This window comes from Coregonus clupeaformis, chromosome 30 (assembly GCF_020615455.1).
Source record: "Coregonus clupeaformis isolate EN_2021a chromosome 30, ASM2061545v1, whole genome shotgun sequence".
Classification (NCBI taxonomy): Eukaryota; Metazoa; Chordata; class Actinopteri; order Salmoniformes; family Salmonidae; genus Coregonus; species Coregonus clupeaformis.
Window position 1 is genome coordinate 43664346 of NC_059221.1, and position 17755 is coordinate 43682100.

The 17755-nt window shown below is 46.0% G+C and overlaps 1 protein-coding gene across 1 annotated transcript; it reads right to left on the reverse strand.

The window, feature by feature from the left end:
* Positions 1-1677: 1677 nt before the first annotated feature.
* On the reverse strand, positions 1678-16880 carry fkbpl (FKBP prolyl isomerase like). Its single transcript, XM_045209587.1, has 4 exons — positions 16811-16880; positions 6332-6723; positions 5732-6186; positions 1678-3473 (listed from the first exon to the last, which is right to left on the reverse strand). Exons 2-4 carry the CDS (start codon positions 6719-6721, stop codon positions 3254-3256), a joined length of 1065 nt encoding a protein of 354 aa, XP_045065522.1. The 5' UTR covers positions 6722-6723; positions 16811-16880; the 3' UTR covers positions 1678-3253.
* Positions 16881-17755: the final 875 nt, after the last annotated feature.

A 17755-nucleotide genomic window follows, 5' to 3' on the forward strand; every position in this document is an offset into this window, starting at 1 on the left:
TCAGTGGTTCCGGCAGAAAATCCGATATGCTCTGGCTCGATAGCTCGATGTGCAGACTGTGCAGACTGGCCGACAATTGTCCAGGCTAGAGCTGGCTGGTAGGTAGTGCAGGCCACGGACAATGGTGAAGACCGCTAACGGTGGCTAATAGCAAGTAGCTAGTTAGCTGGCTAGCTGGCTAGTTTCAGCCAGAGGTTCTGGATAAAAATGTATGAAGAAACAACAGAATCCGTTCCACATTGGGTGAGGCAGGTTGCAGGAAAGTATATTTAGTTAAAGGATGGAAAGTGAGATTGAGAAATATATACGAAAAAGACCAAAAAACTAAAAACAGGCTATTTACATAAGGACACTACAGAAAACACGACCGCACTGCAATGCCATCTTGGATCACAACACAACTGATTGGCTCAAACGCATTAAGAAGGAAAGAAATTCCACAAAATAACTTTTAACAAGGCACACCTGTTAATTGAAATGCATTCCAGGTGACTACCTCATGAAGCTGGTTGAGAGAATGCCAGGTTTGTGCAAATCTGTCATCAAGGCAAAGGGTGGCTATTTGAAGAATCTCAAATCTCAAATATATTTTGATTTGTTTAACATTTTTTGGTTACTACATGATTTCGTATTTGTTATTTCATAGTTTTGATGTCTTCACTATTATTCTACAATGTAGAAAATAGTAAAAATAAAGAAAAACCCTGGAATGAGTAGGTATGTCCAAACTTTTGACTGGTACTGTATATTATATATAAGATGCGTAGTATACATTAGACAGTATATATTAGATGTGTAATATACATTAGACAGTATATATTAGATGTGTAATATACATTAGACGATATATATTAGATGTGTAGTATACATTAGACAGTATATATTAGATGTGTAGTATACATTAGACAGTATATATTAGATGTGTAGTATACATTAGACAGTATATATGAGATGTGTATGCATGTGTCTCTTCACAGTCCCCGCTGTTCCATAAGGTGTATTTTTATCTGTTTTATTAATCTGATTCTACTGCTGGCATCAGTTACCTGATGTAGTCATGGCTCTATGTAGTACTGTGCGCCTCCCATAGTCTGTTCTGGACTTGGGGACTGTGAAGAGACCTCTGGTGGCATGTCTTGTGGTGTATGCATGGATGTCTGAGCTGTGTGCTATCTTTACTGATTTCTGCAGCATTAGTAAAGATTTGAGTCTCATAGCAAAGGGTCTGAATACTTATGTAAATAAGGTATCTGTTTTTTTATTTTGAATACATTTGCACAAAAAAATTGATGAGGAAAAAAATCAATTTAATCAATTTTAGAATAAGGCTGTAATGAAAAAAGTCAAGGGGTCTGAATACTTTCTGAATGCACTGTGTGTGTGTGTGTGTGTGTGTGTGTATATACACACACACACACACACACACACATCTACTAATATTGTACAATCTGTGTATCGCTTCATTGGCCTGGGCTATTGTTTGTTTGAATTCAAGACCAGACTGATCTCCACTCATTTCAGTCATTTGTGTTGTATTAAAAAAGATTCAGCTGTCTTCTGTCATGTAAATGACGTAGAATTGCATGAAATGGGTTTTTAAAAGGCCAATTTTTTTGGGGAACCTGCTAATAACTGTTCCTAAAGCCCAGGGGCCTATGATTTCTCTATCCAGCCATGGGGGAACCTGCTAATAACTGTTCCTAAAGCCCAGGGGCCTATGATTTCTCTATCCAGCCATGGGGGAACCTGCTAATAACTGTTCCTAAAGCCCAGGGGCCTATGATTTCTCTATCCAGCCATGGGGGAACCTGCTAATAACTGTTCCTAAAGCCCAGGGGCCTATGATTTCTCTATCCAGCCATGGGGGAACCTGCTAATAACTGTTCCTAAAGCCCAGGGGCCTATGATTTCTCTATCCAGCCATGGGGGAACCTGCTAATAACGGTTCCTAAAGCCCAGGGGCCTATGATTTCTCTATCCAGCCATGGGGGAACCTGCTAATAACGGTTCCTAAAGCCCAGGGGCCTATGATTTCTCTATCCAGCCATGGGGGAACCTGCTAATAACTGTTCCTAAAGCCCAGGGGCCTATGATTTCTCTATCCAGCCATGGGGGAACCTGCTAATAACTGTTCCTAAAGCCCAGGGGCCTATGATTTCTCTATCCAGCCATGGGGGAACCTGCTAATAACTGTTCCTAAAGCCCAGGGGCCTATGATTTCTCTATCCAGCCATGGGGGAACCTGCTAATAACTGTTCCTAAAGCCCAGGGGCCTATGATTTCTCTATCCAGCCATGCAGGTTATGGGTTAGAGGAGATCATGTGTTAAGGTCTTACAGGCTGCGTTTACACAGGCAGCCCAGTTCTGGTCTTTTTCCACTAAGCAGATCAGCTCTGAAAAAGATCTATTGTGAAAATATCTGATTGGTCAAAAGTCTGATGTGACTAAATGCAGCCACAGAGGGCCAGAAATAATCTGAAGTACCCAAAAAGATCACTAGATGTCATCTGTTAAAATTCCCCAAAACCTCTGTTACCAAAATTCTGATAGTTTAATGGTAAACTTTGAAAGTTTCCAGTAATATACCTTCCCTTTGCATCCCTAAACCTCCCCAGCGTTTCTAACGTAGTCCTGGAGACCCAAGGGGTGCCGTAACACTACACAGCTGATTCAAATAACCAACTCATCGTCAAGCTTTGATTATTTGAATCAGTCATGTAGTGCTAGGGCAAAAACCTAAATGTGCGGCTCTTGGGGTCCCCAGGACAGAGTTTGGGAAGCGCCGTCCTACCCATCCATTACAGCTCATTTCTATACCACACTTCTAGAACAGCTCCACTACATTACATCCTATACTGCACACCCAGGGCCCATATCTGCTAAATGGCATATTATTATTATTATTATATTATCATCCGCAAAGGCTGCATTTACACAGGCAGCCCAGTTCGGAACTTTATTTTATTTGTGATTGGTCAAAAGACCAATAGTGGAAAAATTATCAGAATTGGGCTACTTATGTAAACGCAGCCTAAGACTAATAGTCTGCTAATTGTCACCCTCTCCTTTCTACCTCCATCCCCTGAACATTTGACTCTGTCCCTGTCGGCTATCAGTCCTCTCTCGCTCTCCCTCTTCAGCTGAACATCTTGCTGAGTCTCTGTCCCAGTCTGCTATCAGTCCTCTCTCCCCCTTCAGCTGAACATCTTGCTGAGTCTCTGTCCCAGTCTGCTATCAGTCCTCTCTCCCCCTTCAGCTGAACATCTTGCCGAGTCTCTGTCCCAGTCTGCTATCAGTCTCTCGCTCCCTCCTCCCCACCTCTCTCAGTCCTCTCAGGGCGGAGGGAGAGTCATTCTGAAGCTCCAGTAGTTTCCTGAAGGCCCTGTCTGCCTCCTCCAGCTCCCCTGCTTCCAGGCAGGCCTGCCCAAGGCGGTACCAGGCCTTCAGGCCCTGGGGCTCCAGCAGTGTGGACCTGGGGGTAAAAAAAAAAGGGATAGTTACATATTGGGATATAATTTTTGACAATATATCTCAATATTATTTTAGCATTAGTCAGCTGTCCCTGCCCAAAACTCCAGTAATTTTTCCATGTTCTCCATTTTCTTTTGAAATAGGGAACCAACATGTTTTTCCATGATTGATCAAAATAATTTTCTCATGCTCCCTCGTCTCTCTGCAGCAGACACGGCGAGCAATATGTTTGGAATGTTAGGTTAGGGTTAGGGTTAGATAGCCCTATTTGGTAAACGACCAAGTCCATATTATTGCAAGAACAGATCAAATAAGCAAAGAGAAACGACAGTCCATCATTACTTTAAGACATGAAGGTCAGTCAATACAGAACACTTCAATAACTTTGAAAGTTTCTTCAAGTGCAGTCGCAAAAACCCTCAAGCGCTATGATGAAACTGGCTCTCATGAGGACCGCCACAGGAATGGAAGACCCAGAGATACCTCTGCTGCAGAGGATAAGTTCATTAGAGTTACCAGCCTCAGAAATTGCAGCCCAAATAAATGCTTCACAGAGACACATCTCAACATCAACTGTTCAGAGGAGACTGTTTGAATCAGGCCTTCATGGTCGAATTGCTTCATGGTCAAACCACTACTAAAGGACACCAATAAGAAGAGACTTGCTTGGGCCAAGAAACACAAGCAATGGACATTAGACCGGTGGAAATTTGTCCTGGAGTCCAAATTGGAGATTTTTGGTTCCAACTGCTGTGTCTTTGTGAGACCCAGTGTGGGTGAACAGATGATCTCCGCATGTGTGGTTCCCACCGTGAAGCATGGAGGAGAAGGTGTTATGGTGTGGGGGTGCTTTGCTGGTGACACTGTCTGTGATTTATTTAGAATTCAAGGCACACTTAACCAGCATGGCTACCACAGCATTCTGCAGCGATACGCCATCCCATCTGGTTTGGGCTTAGTGGGACTATCATTTGTTTTTCAACAGGGCAATGACCCAACACACCGCCAGGCTGTGTAAGGGCTATTTGACCAAGAAGGAGAGTGATGGAGTGCTTTATCAGATGACCTGGCCTCCACAATCAACCGACCTCAACCCAATTGAGATGGTTTGGGATGAGTTGGACCACAGAGTGAAGGAAAAGCAGCCAACAAGTGCTCAGCATATGTGGGAACTCCTTCAAGACTGTTAGAAAAGCATTCCAGGTGAAGCTGGTTGAGAGAATGCCAACAGTGTGCAAAGCTGTCATCAAGACAAAGGGTGGCTACTTGAAGAATCTCAAATATTAAATATATTTTGATTTGTTTAACACTTTTTTGGTTACTACATGGTTCCATATGTGTTATTTCATAGTTTTGATGTCTTCACTATTATTCTACAATGTAGAAAATATAAAAAAATAAACAAAAACCCTTGAATGAGAAGGTGTTCTAAAATGTTTGACTGGTATTGTCCAGTTAACATCCTGTCTCAGACTGGTAGTGTCCAGTTAACATCCTGTCTCAGACTGGTAGTGTCCAGTTAACATCCTGTCCCAGACTGGTACTGTCCAGTTAACATCCTGTCTCAGACTGGTATTGTCCAGTTAACATCCTGTCTCAGACTGGTACTGTCCAGTTAACATCCTGTCTCAGACTGGTATTGTCCAGTTAACATCCTGTCTCAGACTGGTATTGTCCAGTTAACATCCTGTCTCAGACTGGTACTGTCCAGTTAACATCCTGTCTCAGACTGGTATTGTCCAGTTAACATCCTGTCTCAGACTGGTATTGTCCAGTTAACATCCTGTCTCAGACTGGTATTGTCCAGTTAACATCCTGTCTCAGACTGGTATTGTCCAGTTAACATCCTGTCCCAGACGTAAAAAACAAAGAGCCCTCAGAAAGATGGTTTTTGAACACGGTCAAACCGAGGCTAAAGAGGAGACCCAGGTTATAGTGAACACGGTCAAACCGAGGCTAAAGAGGAGACCCAGGTTATAGTGAACACGGTCAAACCGAGGCTAAAGAGGAGACCCAGGTTATAGTGAACACGGTCAAACCGAGGCTAAAGAGGAGACCCAGGTTATAGTGAACACTCAAAATGACACACGCTCACTATGTGTTCCAGGACCTCCTACAAATGAAGCACTGGTGAGGTCCCTGGCAATTCCCAGCCTTACCTGGAGGCACAACCCCTGGCCCGGGACCACTGGCCTAGTCTCAGCCTTACCTGGAGGCACACCCCCTGGCCCGGGACCACTGGCCTAGTCTCAGCCTTACCTGGAGGCACAACCCCTGGCCCGGGACCACTGGCCTAGTCTCAGCTGACACAGGGACAGGTTTGAGTAGAGAGAGGCCTTGGTGGAACGATATTGACAATCTGTAGGGGCTTCAAGGCTATCCTTCTTCTCCGACTCCTCCTCCGACTCCTCCTCTATTGGAGTCATCTCCTCCCCCTCTCCCCGGGTGTGTAGTTTTAGGGTGATGAGGAGTTTGAGGGCTCGGCTGTAGCTGTCTGCCGCCCCCCACATGTCCCCCGCCCTGAACCTGTCCCCCCCCCTCTGCTTGTGTGACATCACCCAGCCCCACTTCTCTCCAGCTGATAGCTGCCAGGACTCATGGCCAGGAGAGAAGGACTGGAGCTCTACTGTTATACACAGGGACTGGTCAGGATCCACTCTCTTCTGCTCCTCCTGTCCTCCCCCGGGTCGGTCTGTTAGTGGGGTCAGCAGTACCTGGGGACAAGAGGGTCAAAGGCGAAAGGTCAAGACCAGCTTTATGAAGGGCGAAAGGTCAAGACCAGTTTTATGAAGGGTGAATGGGTAACAGCAGGTACATGCTGATTCAATGTGGTGTTATTGGTGTGTGAGCCTCTCCTACCTCACACCTCTCTCCAGCTCTCATTCCCTCAACACACCCCTCTGTGATGTCACACTGCCCCTCCCCCAGCCTCAGAATGATCCAATCACCAATCGGGACCTGCAGCATGGTACTCTGGGAGCGCTGTAGGGGCGTGACCTGGGCATCTGAAAGGACTGTGATTGGCAGGTCAGGTTTGAGTGACAGCTCCGGGTCAGTTGTAGGTTCTCCTTGGCGTTGAACTCTGACCCGACACAGAGAGCCAATTCCAGGGTAGACGTCTCCAGACAGGTCAGCTGGCTCCGCCCCTCGTTTCCTCCTCTGACGAAGCTCCCACAAGCCCCTGGGGCACACAGACACCCAGGAAGTGGCCTCATCGCCTTCCGTCTCCGCTGACTGGGAGGTCTTCATCACTAGAGAAGACAGGGAGAGGAGGAGGAGAGAAGACAGGGAGAGGGAGAGGAGGAGAGAAGAAGCCAGGGAGAGGAGGAGGAGGAGAGAAGAAAGGGAGAGGAGGAGGAGAGAAGAAGACAGGGAGAGGAGGAGGAGGAGAGAAGAAAGGGAGAGGAGGAGGAGAGAAGAAGAAAGGGAGAGGAGGAGGAGAGAAGAAGACAGGGAGAGGAGGAGGAGAGAAGACGACAGGGAGAGGAGGAGGAGGAGAGAAGACGACAGGGAGATGAGGAGGAGGAGAGAAGACGACAGGGAGATGAGGAGGAGGAGAGAAGACGACAGGGAGATGAGGAGGAGGAGAGAAGACAGGGAGAGGAGGAGGAGGAGAGAAGACAGGGAGATGAGGAGGAGAGAAGAAGACAGGGAGAGGAGGAGGAGAGAAGAAGACAGGGAGAGGAGGAGGAGAGAAGAAGACAGGGAGAGGAGGAGGAGAGAAGAAGACAGGGAGAGGAGGAGGAGAGAAGACAGGGAGAGGAGGAGAGAAGACAGGGAGAGGAGGAGGAGAGAAGACAGGGAGAGGAGGAGAGAAGACCGGGAGAGGAGGAGGAGAGAAGAAGCAGAGAGGGAGAGGAGAGATATTCCCATAGCATGGTAACCAACCCAACAACATAATATAGTAACATAGTAACCTAAACAACATGTAATGAGTGTCCAAGTGTCTTTTTTATAAACTAGCTAGCTATCTGGATGGCTGCCTACTAGGGCTGTGACGGTCATGGAATTTTTGGTAATGGTTATTTGTCAGGCAAATGTCCACAGTCCCTATACCGCCAGAGCTGCGCGCAGAAATATCAGCCCACAGAGAGAAGCACCAGAAACATCAGCCCACAGAGAGAAGCACCAGAAACATCAGCCCACAGAGAGAAGCACCAGAAATATCAGCCCACAGAGAGAAGCACCAGAAATATCAGCCCACAGAGAGAAGCACCAGAAATATCAGCCCACAGAGAGAAGCACCAGAAATATCAGCCCACAGAGAGAAGCACCAGAAATATCAGCCCACAGAGAGAAGCACCAGAAATATCAGCCCACAGAGAGAAGCACCAGAAATATCAGCCCACAGAGAGAAGCACCAGAAATATCAGCCCACAGAGAGAAGCACGAGAAACATCAGCCCACAGAGAGAAGCACCAGAAATATCAGCCCACAGAGAGAAGCACGAGAAACATCAGCCCACAGAGAGAAGCACCAGAAATATCAGCCCACAGAGAGAAGCACCAGAAATATCAGCCTACAGAGAGAAGCACGAGAAATATCAGCCCACAGAGAGAAGCACCAGAAATATCAGCCCACAGAGAGAAGCACCAGAAATATCAGCCCACAGAGAGAAGCACGAGAAATATCAGCCCACAGAGAGAAGCACGAGAAACATCAGCCCACAGAGAGAAGCACCAGAAATATCAGCCCACAGAGAGAAGCACCAGAAATATCAGCCCACAGAGAGAAGCACCAGAAATATCAGCCCACAGAGAGAAGCACGAGAAATATCAGCCCACAGAGAGAAGCACGAGAAACATCAGCCCACAGAGAGAAGCACCAGAAATATCAGCCCACAGAGAGAAGCACGAGAAATATCACCCCACAGAGAGAAGCACGAGAAATATCAGCCCACAGAGAGAAGCACGAGATTGAACTTCACTCAACTTTCTAGAGCAGTGGTCACCAACCAGTCCATCTCCAAAGATTTCTGTAAAAAACCCAAAGATAAAGCCTCTGCCTTCCCGGCAGACCCAGAGAGCAAATCAAGTGCACTATAGGCCTACCACTGGCCAATCAGATGGCTCAGATGACCGTGTCCGCAGTAATGTAACAGGCATAAAAGAAAGCTACAGCAAAGTTGATACTGTGAGATTTCAAAACGTTTAAAGCCATGACTAGAGAGAGACTGTCAACGAATACAGCAAAGAGCTGCTGTTTTTATGAGTGAGTTCATGTTTAAGTTCTTACTCAGCACTGTCAACACTTTGTATTCAACACTTTTATAAGCCATAAAATGCGCGTTCTTCCTATTTCCACTCAGTGCTACAACAAGCACTGCAGCAGTAATGAATGAGAAGGAAAGTGGATCTATAGGCTTACGTTGTTATTATTAGTAGCGGCTTGGGTGTTTTTTAATAAAGGAATATTTCACTTTCTCTGTTCATAGTAGTAACATGAATTTGTACATGATGCAGAAATAATACGGTGCGACTCGATTTTTTGCCATCAGCTGGAAGACGGTTTCCCTTTATGGTCAGTGACAGCGGAGGAAAGGGAGAGCGGAGGGATGTTGAGAGGCGGTGTCAGTGGAGGAAAGGGAGAGCGGAGGGATGTTGAGAGACGGTGTCAGTGGAGGAACGGGAGAGCGGAGGGATGTTGAGAGGCGGTGTCAGTGGAGGAAAGGGAGAGCGGTGGGATGTTGAGAGGCGGTGTCAGTGGAGGAAAGGGAGAGCGGAGGGATGTTGAGAGGCAGTGGAGGAAAGGGAGAGCGGAGGGATGTTGAGAGGCGGTGTCAGTGGAGGAAAGGGAGAGAGGAGGGATGCTGAGAGGCAGTGGAGGAAAGGGAGAGCGGAGGGATGTTGAGAGGCGGTGTCAGTGGAGGAAAGGGAGAGCGGAGGGATGTTGAGAGGCGGTGTCAGTGGAGGAAAGGGAGAGCGGAGGGATGTTGAGAGGCGGTGTCAGTGGAGGAAAGGGAGAGCGGAGGGATGTTGAGAGGCGGTGTCAGTGGAGGAAAGGGAGAGCGGAGGGATGTTGAGAGGCGGTGTCAGTGAAGGAAAGGGAGAGCGGTGGGATGTTGAGAGGCGGTGTCAGTGGAGGAAAGGGAGAGAGGAGGGATGTTGAGAGACGGTGTCAGTGGAGGAAAGGGAGAGCGGAGGGATGTTGAGAGGCAGTGTCAGTGGAGGAAAGGGAGAGCGGAGGGATGTTGAGAGGCGGTGTCAGTGGAGGAAAGGGAGAGCGGAGGGATGTTGAGAGGCGGTGTCAGTGGAGGAAAGGGAGAGCGGAGGGATGTTGAGAGGCGGTGTCAGTGGAGGAAAGGGAGAGCGGAGGGATGTTGAGAGGCGGTGTCAGTGGAGGAAAGGGAGAGCGGAGGGATGTTGAGAGGCGGTGTCAGTGGAGGAAAGGGAGAGCGGAGGGATGTTGAGAGGCGGTGTCAGTGTGACGGTATTAAATCCTCTCAGTCTGGAAACGCCCCAGGGCCTGATGGCATTTCGGTAGAGGTATACTCTAAGCTCCATTATTAGCATGTTTGATGGCATATCGGTAGAGGTATACTCTAAGCTCCATTATTAGCATGTTTGATGGCATATCGGTAGAGGTATACTCTAAGCTCCATTATTAGCATGTTTGATGGCATATCGGTAGAGGTATACTCTAAGCTCCATTATTAGCATGTTTGATGGCATATCGGTAGAGGTATACTCTAAGCTCCATTATTAGCATGTTTGATGGCATATCGGTAGAGGTTTACTCTAAGCTCCATTATTAGCATGTTTTAACCACTCCTATAGAAAGGGTTTTGTTGTGAGGATACACAATCAATAGACCATTTGTTCTGGCATTGCCCTCAAATCAAATCAAATGTTATTTGCCACATGCGCCAAATACAACAGGTGTAGACATTACAGTGAAATGCTTACTTACAAGCCCTTAACCAACAATGCAGTTTTTTTTTAAAGAAAAAAAGTAAAAGAAAAAAGTGTTAAGTAAAAAAAATTAAAGCAACAGTAAAGTAAAATAACAGTAGGGAGGCTATATATACAGGGGGGGGGTACCGGTACAGAGGCTATATACAGGGGGGTACCGGTACAGAGGCTATATACAGGGGGGGGTACCGGTACAGAGTCAATGTGCGGGGGCACCGGCTAGTTGAGGTAGTTGAAGTAATATGTACATGTGGGTAGAGTTAAAGTGACTATGCATAAATAATTAACAGAGTAGCAGCAGCGTAAAAAGGATGGGGTGGGGGGGCAGTGCAAATAGTCCGGGTAGCCATGATTAGCTGTTCAGGAGTCTTATGGCTTGGGGGTAGAAGCTGTTGAGAAGCCTTTTGGACTTAGACTTGGCGCTCCGGTACCGCTTGCCGTGCGGTAGCAGAGAGAACAGTCTATGACTAGGGTGGCTGGAGTCTTTGACAATTTTTACGGCCTTCCTCTTGACACCACCTGGTATATAGGTCCTGGATGGCAGGAAGCTTGGCCCCAGTGATGTACTGGGCCGTACGCACTACCCTCTGTAGTGCCTTGCGGTCGGAGACCGAGCAGTTGCCATACCAGGCGGTGATGCAACCAGTCAGGATGCTCTCGATGGTGCAGCTGTAGAACTTTGAGGCTCTGAGGACCCATGCCAAATATTTTCAGTCTCCTGAGGGGGAATAGGCTTTGTCGTGCCCTCTTCACGACTGTCTCAACCAGTTCCACTACAGCCCCGTCGATGAGAATGGGGGCGTGCTCAGTCCTCTTTTTTTTCCTGTAGTCCACAATCATCTCCTTTGTCTTGATCACATTGAGGGAGAGGTTGTTATCCTGGCACCACACGGCCAGGTCTCTGACCTCCTCCCTATAGGCTGTCTCATCGTTGTCGGTGATCAGGCCTACCACTGTTGTGTCATCGGCAAACTTAATGATGGTGTTGGAGTCATGCCTGGCCGTGGAGTCATGGGTGAACAGGGAGTACAGGAGGGGACTGAGCACGCACCCCTGACGGGCCCCCGTGTTGAGGATCAGCGTGGCAGATGTGTTGTTACCTACCCTACTTCAACGGTAAGTAAATTGTCTGTGTCTGTAGATAAATCAGTCTTTTTTTTGTCAGGTTAGAGTTTGTTTGTGATGTAGCCGGATCTATCCATGATGGAGTATGTTGTTCCTCCATATCATAAAGCTGTTGGTACTCGTTGATTTCCCTCAGGATCTCCTTGGTATCCAGGTTGGCAGAGAACTGCAAGCAGTTGTTGAAACGTTTTTTTTTGTTTGTTGATAATCCATGTTTAACCTGCAGATCGATGTGCCTCACAGAGAGGAGCTTGTGACAAAATGTGTAGTTCTGTATGACAGCCACATTAGCAGCTAATTAGCATTATTATTATTATTTTTATTTTTTTGGGGGGGTAATTACAGGCAAATATATTGATAAAAGTTACCTTGTCCGAGAGAGATTTGTGCGTTTATCAAAACGTCACGCCAGGGTAAGCCTGCCTATCCATTATGTTGATTCCTGCTATGAAAGTATCTGTCCCCCCTTGTTTTGCTGTTGGGTTCTGAGCCACTCTCAATTCCTCTCCCCAATGTGAGTAAGGAGAAGGGAGAGATGCATTCTGAGAAGCACAGGCATATCGAATCAAGGTTTATTGGTTGCGTACACATTTTTGCAGAGGTTATTTGCGCATCTGGCCCTTTAATTGTGCATCCGCCCTTTAATTGTGCATCTGGCCCTTTAATTGTGCATCTGGCCCTTTAATTGTGCATCTGGCCCTTTAATTGTGCATCTGGCCCTTTAATTGTGCATCTGGCCCTTTAATTGTGCATATAGCGAGTGAGGAATGTGTATTCTAATGTTCTGGTCTAGTGATGCTTCTGGAATGTGTATTCTAATGTTCTGGTCTAGTGATGCTTCTGGAATGTGTATTCTAATGTTCTGGTCTAGTGATGCTTCTGGAATGTGTATTCTAATGTTCTGGTCTAGTGATGCTTCTGGAATGTGTATTCTAATGTTCTGGTCTAGTGATGCTTCTGGAATGTGTATTCTAATGTTCTGGTCTAGTGATGCTTCTGGAATGTGTATTCTAATGTTCTGGTCTAGTGATGCTTCTGGAATGTGTATTCTAATGTTCTGGTCTAGTGATGCTTCTGGAATGTGTATTCTAATGTTCTGGTCTAGTGATGCTTCTGGAATGTGTATTCTAATGTTCTGGTCTAGTGATGCTTCTGGAATGTGTATTCTAATGTTCTGGTCTAGTGATGCTTCTGGAATGTGTATTCTAATGTTCTGGTCTAGTGATGCTTCTGTACTGCTGCTCAGTTCATGGCAAAGTTTGCAAATTACAAATAATAGATACAAATGATATACTTCCTCATGATATACTTCCTCATGATATACTTCCTCATGATATACTTCCTCATGATATACTTCTGCCAGGTAAGCCTACTTTGCAGTTAACATTTAATTGAGAATGTTTTGGGGAAAGTATTTCTGTCAACCCACAAGACTTATCACATCAACTGGCTACACACAGAGTGATAAACAAACGCGCGGTCCACACAGACAGGGGTAATATTGCTGGAAATAAATGGGCAGATAGGTTTGGCTTTTTAAGCCAATAGTGGCTATCCAGGGGTGGGATAATGTCAATGTTGAGTTGGTTAGATAGTAGCTGGGAGCTTGTGGTGTCTGATACTTGCGAGATTTGTTTATGACAGTTTGTGGTGGAACACGTGAAAAATGCATGTACATTCAGAATCGTTTGGTGAGCTACTCATTCGGTGACTGCGAGCGACTGGTAGCTGGCGATCGACCTGTTGGAGACCCCTGGTAGCGACTGGTAGCTGGCGATCGACCTGTTGGAGACCCCTGGTAGCGACTGGTAGCTGGCGATCGACCTGTTGGAGACCCCTGGTAGCGACTGGTAGCTGGCGATCAACCTGTTGGAGACCCCTGGTAGCGACTGGTAGCTGGCGATCGACCTGTTGGAGACCCCTGGTAGCGACTGGTAGCTAGCGATCGACCTGTTGGAGACCCCTGGTAGCGACTGGTAGCTGGCGATCTACCTGTTGGAGACCCCTGGTAGCGACTGGTAGCTGGCGATCGACCTGTTGGAGACCCCTGGTAGCGACTGGTAGCTGGCGATCGACCTGTTGGAGACCCCTGGTAGCGACTGGTAGCTGGCGATCGACCTGTTGGAGACCCCTGGTAGCGACTGGTAGCTGGCGATCGACCTGTTGGAGACCCCTGGTAGCGACTGGTAGCTGGCGATCGACCTGTTGGAGACCCCTGGTAGCGACTGGTAGCTGGCGATCGACCTGTTGGAGACCCCTGGTAGCGACTGGTAGCTGGCGATCGACCTGTTGGAGACCCCTGGTAGCGACTGGTAGCTGACGATCGACCTGTTGGAGACCCCTGGTAGCGACTGGTAGCTGGCGATCGACCTGTTGGAGACCCCTGGTAGCGACTCTTAGCTGGCGATCGACCTGTTGGAGACCCCTGGTAGCGACTGGTAGCTGGCGATCGACCTGTTGGAGACCCCTGGTAGCTGGCGATCGACCTGTTGGAGACCCCTGGTAGCTGGCGATCGACCTGTTGGAGACCCCTGGTAGCTGGCGATCGACCTGTTGGAGACCCCTGGTAGCTGGCGATCGACCTGTTGGAGACCCCTGGTAGCTGGCGATCGACCTGTTGGAGACCCCTGGTAGCTGGCGATCGACCTGTTGGAGACCCCTGGTAGCGACTGGTAGCTGGCGATCGACCTGTTGGAGACCCCTGCTCTAAGAGCTTTACGCACCTGGATTGTTCAACATTTGCCCGTTATTCTTTTCAAAATTCTTCAAGCTCTGTCAAATTGGTTGTTGATCATTGCTAGACAACCATTTTCAGGTCTTGCCACGGATTTTCAAGTAGACTTAAGTCAAAACTGTAACTCTGCCACTCAGCAACATTCACCATCTTCATGGTCAGCAACTCCAGTGTATATTTGGCCTTGTGTTTTAGGTTATTGTCCTGCTAAAATGTAAATTCATCTACCAGTGTCTGGTGGAAAGCAGACAACCAGGTTTTCTAGGATTTTGCCTGTTCTCCATTCCATTAATGTTTTAATCCTGAAAAACTCCCCAGTCCTTAACGATGGCAAGCACACCCATAACATGATGCAGCCAACAGTGTGCTTGAAAATATGGAGAGTGGTACTCAGTAATGTGTTGTATTGGATTTGCCCCTAACATAAAACACTTTGAATTCAGTATAAAAAGTGAATTTGCTTTGCCACATTTTCTGCAGTATTACTTTGCCTTGTTGCAAACAGGATGCATGTTTTGGAATATTTGTATTCTGTACAGGCTTCCTTCTTTTCACTCTGTCAATTAGGTTAGTACTGTGGAGTGACTACAATGTAGCCATTGAATTCTGTACTTCTTTTAAAGTCACCATTGGCAATACACCTTGGTAAAATAGTTGCGTTTTTGAGGAATCAGATGAAGAGCTAGGAGAGATAGATTAGTGAGGGGGGAGAGAGAGGTTGATAGTGGGGTAATTACTGTTGCTAGCTAACGTTACAAAAAAAAATGTAAACAATGTGGCCGTCAAACATTGGACTCGTATGCTAGCTACATTTAGTCAGTAAAAATACTTTAAAGTAATAAAGTAGTTTTTGGGCATCTGTACTTTACATTTATATTTTTGACAACTTTTACTTTTACTCCACTACACTTCTAAAGAAAATAATTTACTTTTTACTCCTTACATTGTCCATTTTACTTTGACCTGTCCTGTTTTTAGGATATGTTGTTTGTTAACATGTCAGCACATTTTTTATTTGATTGGGCGCCATTTAGATTCGGCTATTTGATCAGAAAAACCTACACTACCATTTAAACGTTTGGGGTCACTTAGAAATGTCCTTGTTTTCGAAAGAGTTGTACGAGATCTTCCGTTTCTTGGCGATTTCTCTCATGGAATAGCCTTCATCAGAACAGGAATAGACTGACGAGTTTCAGAACAAAGTTATTTGTTGCTGGCCATTTTGATTCTGTAATCAAAACCACAATTACTGATGCTCCAGATACTCAACTAGTCTCAAGAAGGCCAGTTTTATTGCTTCTTTAAAATCAGCACAACAGTTTTCAGCTGTGCTAACATAATTGCAAAAGGGTTTTCTAATGATCAATTAGCCTTTTAAAATGATAAACTTGGATTAGCAAACACAACGTGCCATTGGAACACAGGACTGATGGTTGCTGATAATGGGCCTCTGTACGCCTATGTAGATATTCCATTAAAAATCTGCTGTTTCCAGCTACAATAGCCATTTACAACATTAACAATGTCTACACTGTATTTCTGATCAATTTGATGTTATTTTAATAGACAAAAAAATTGCTTTTCTTTAGAAAAAAATGACATTTCTAAGTGACCCCAAACTTTTGAACGGTAGTGTACATAAAACGTTTGCATCTCATTACAGTGCCATACATTTTATGTCCAGCCTGTAGGCTACAGAACAGGCCACATACTTTTCTACCATATGCTATATCTGCAACAGCACCCTGCCCTTACAAAAAAAGATTGCAGTTTTCAAACTGCAGTAACTGCAGTCAACTGTGGTATTTTGGACGCAGTAATTGCAGAATAACTGCAGTGTACTGCACAATTATGGTAGTAAAAACAAAACCGTATTCTGGACGCAGTAATTGCAGTGTACTGCAGTTATACTGACAGACTCATCTTTTATCGTAAGGGTGGAGATGCGCACTGGGAATGGACAAGAGAAATACACACATTGACTTGTTGGTAGCAACAACTCAATGTGTGTGTATATAACTAGTTTGTTCCGTTTTTTGGTTGGTTCAAGAAATACGAACTTGTCATTCTGTGCTAACTACCCAACTAACTAGCTAGCAATTATGGGTTAGGGTTTACTGGGGAACCTCTTGGTTGCGCCTGCTAGTGTGATGTGTAGCCAGCTAACACGACCCTCTTTCACTAGCCTGTTAGCTTTAGCCAGGATTCGTGCTATCCGGTTTCCTTGGGACGTCCCTATCCCATTGAAGCTTACATTTAAAATGGTTCGGGTAAAGGTTTAGGGTAGGGGTGAAGGGTAGGGGTGAAGGTTTAGGGTAGGGGTGAAGGGTAGGGGTGAAGGTTTAGGGTAGGGGTGAAGGGTAGGGGTGAAGGCTTAGGGTATGGACGTCCCAAGGACGCCGGGTAGCATTAACCCTTTAGCCAGCTGACAAGTTACCTAGCTAGCTAGCTAGCTAGCTATAAAGCGTTAGTGAACAATGCGAAAGTAAAAACGTGCATAAAGTCAAAACGCATGTAAAACATACTACATTACATGGGAAGATAAACAGCTTTCTAAGTTATTCCTACCTGCAGACAAACGGTATTTCGGCTGGCCGATATGCGACTTCAGATCATCAAAACAATACAACTTCTTCTTCTTCTTCGATGAGGTTTAACGGCGTTTGGCATCCAATAAATGTTGCATTACTGCCACCTCCCTTTCGAAAAAAGATTGCATTTAGAGTGCAGTATAACTGCAGTATGCTACAAATACTGAATCCAAAATAACAGTTATTTTACTGCAGTAATTTTGCAGTACACTGCAGTTATTCTGCAATTATTGCGTCCAAAATACCACAGTCGACTGCAGTTACTCCACTTTTACTGCAGTTTCAAATCTGCAATATATATTTTTTAAGGACCACTAGACAATTATTGTTATTTTTTGTACAAATACCCTACCATCTTACCCTACATTCACTAAAAACCCACCACCCTACTCCACTATTTAAATCTATTTAGTCCTACTTCAGGCCAACAGCCTGAAAGGATGGGACGCCACCACATAACGCACCCTGTAACTCTTCTGATGTCAAGTCTCACACACCCAAACACCACTCTGCAGCTGCCACCACCACCTCTATTTCCTGTGACTTATGCTCCATCCCTGCAGTACAGTTGATAACCATTGCTATAAATGCTAAAAATTCAATCTTACTGAAACATATATCACTTGTTGTCCTATCCTTCTGTACTGTAGGGTTAGGGTTAGGGTTAGGGTTAGGGTTAGGGTTAGGGTTAGGGTTAAGGTTAGGGTTAGGGTTAGGGTTAGGGGTTAGGGTTAGGGTTAGGGTTAGGGTTAGTTTGCAAGCCCTGCCACATCCGACGAGCATCAGAGCCGATGTAGTAGGATTCAATCTTAGTCCTGTATTGATGCTTTGCCTGTTTGATGGTTCGTCTGAGGGCATAGCAGGATTTCTTATAAGCGTCCAGATTAGTGTCTCGCTCCTTGAAAGCGGAAGCTCTAGCCTT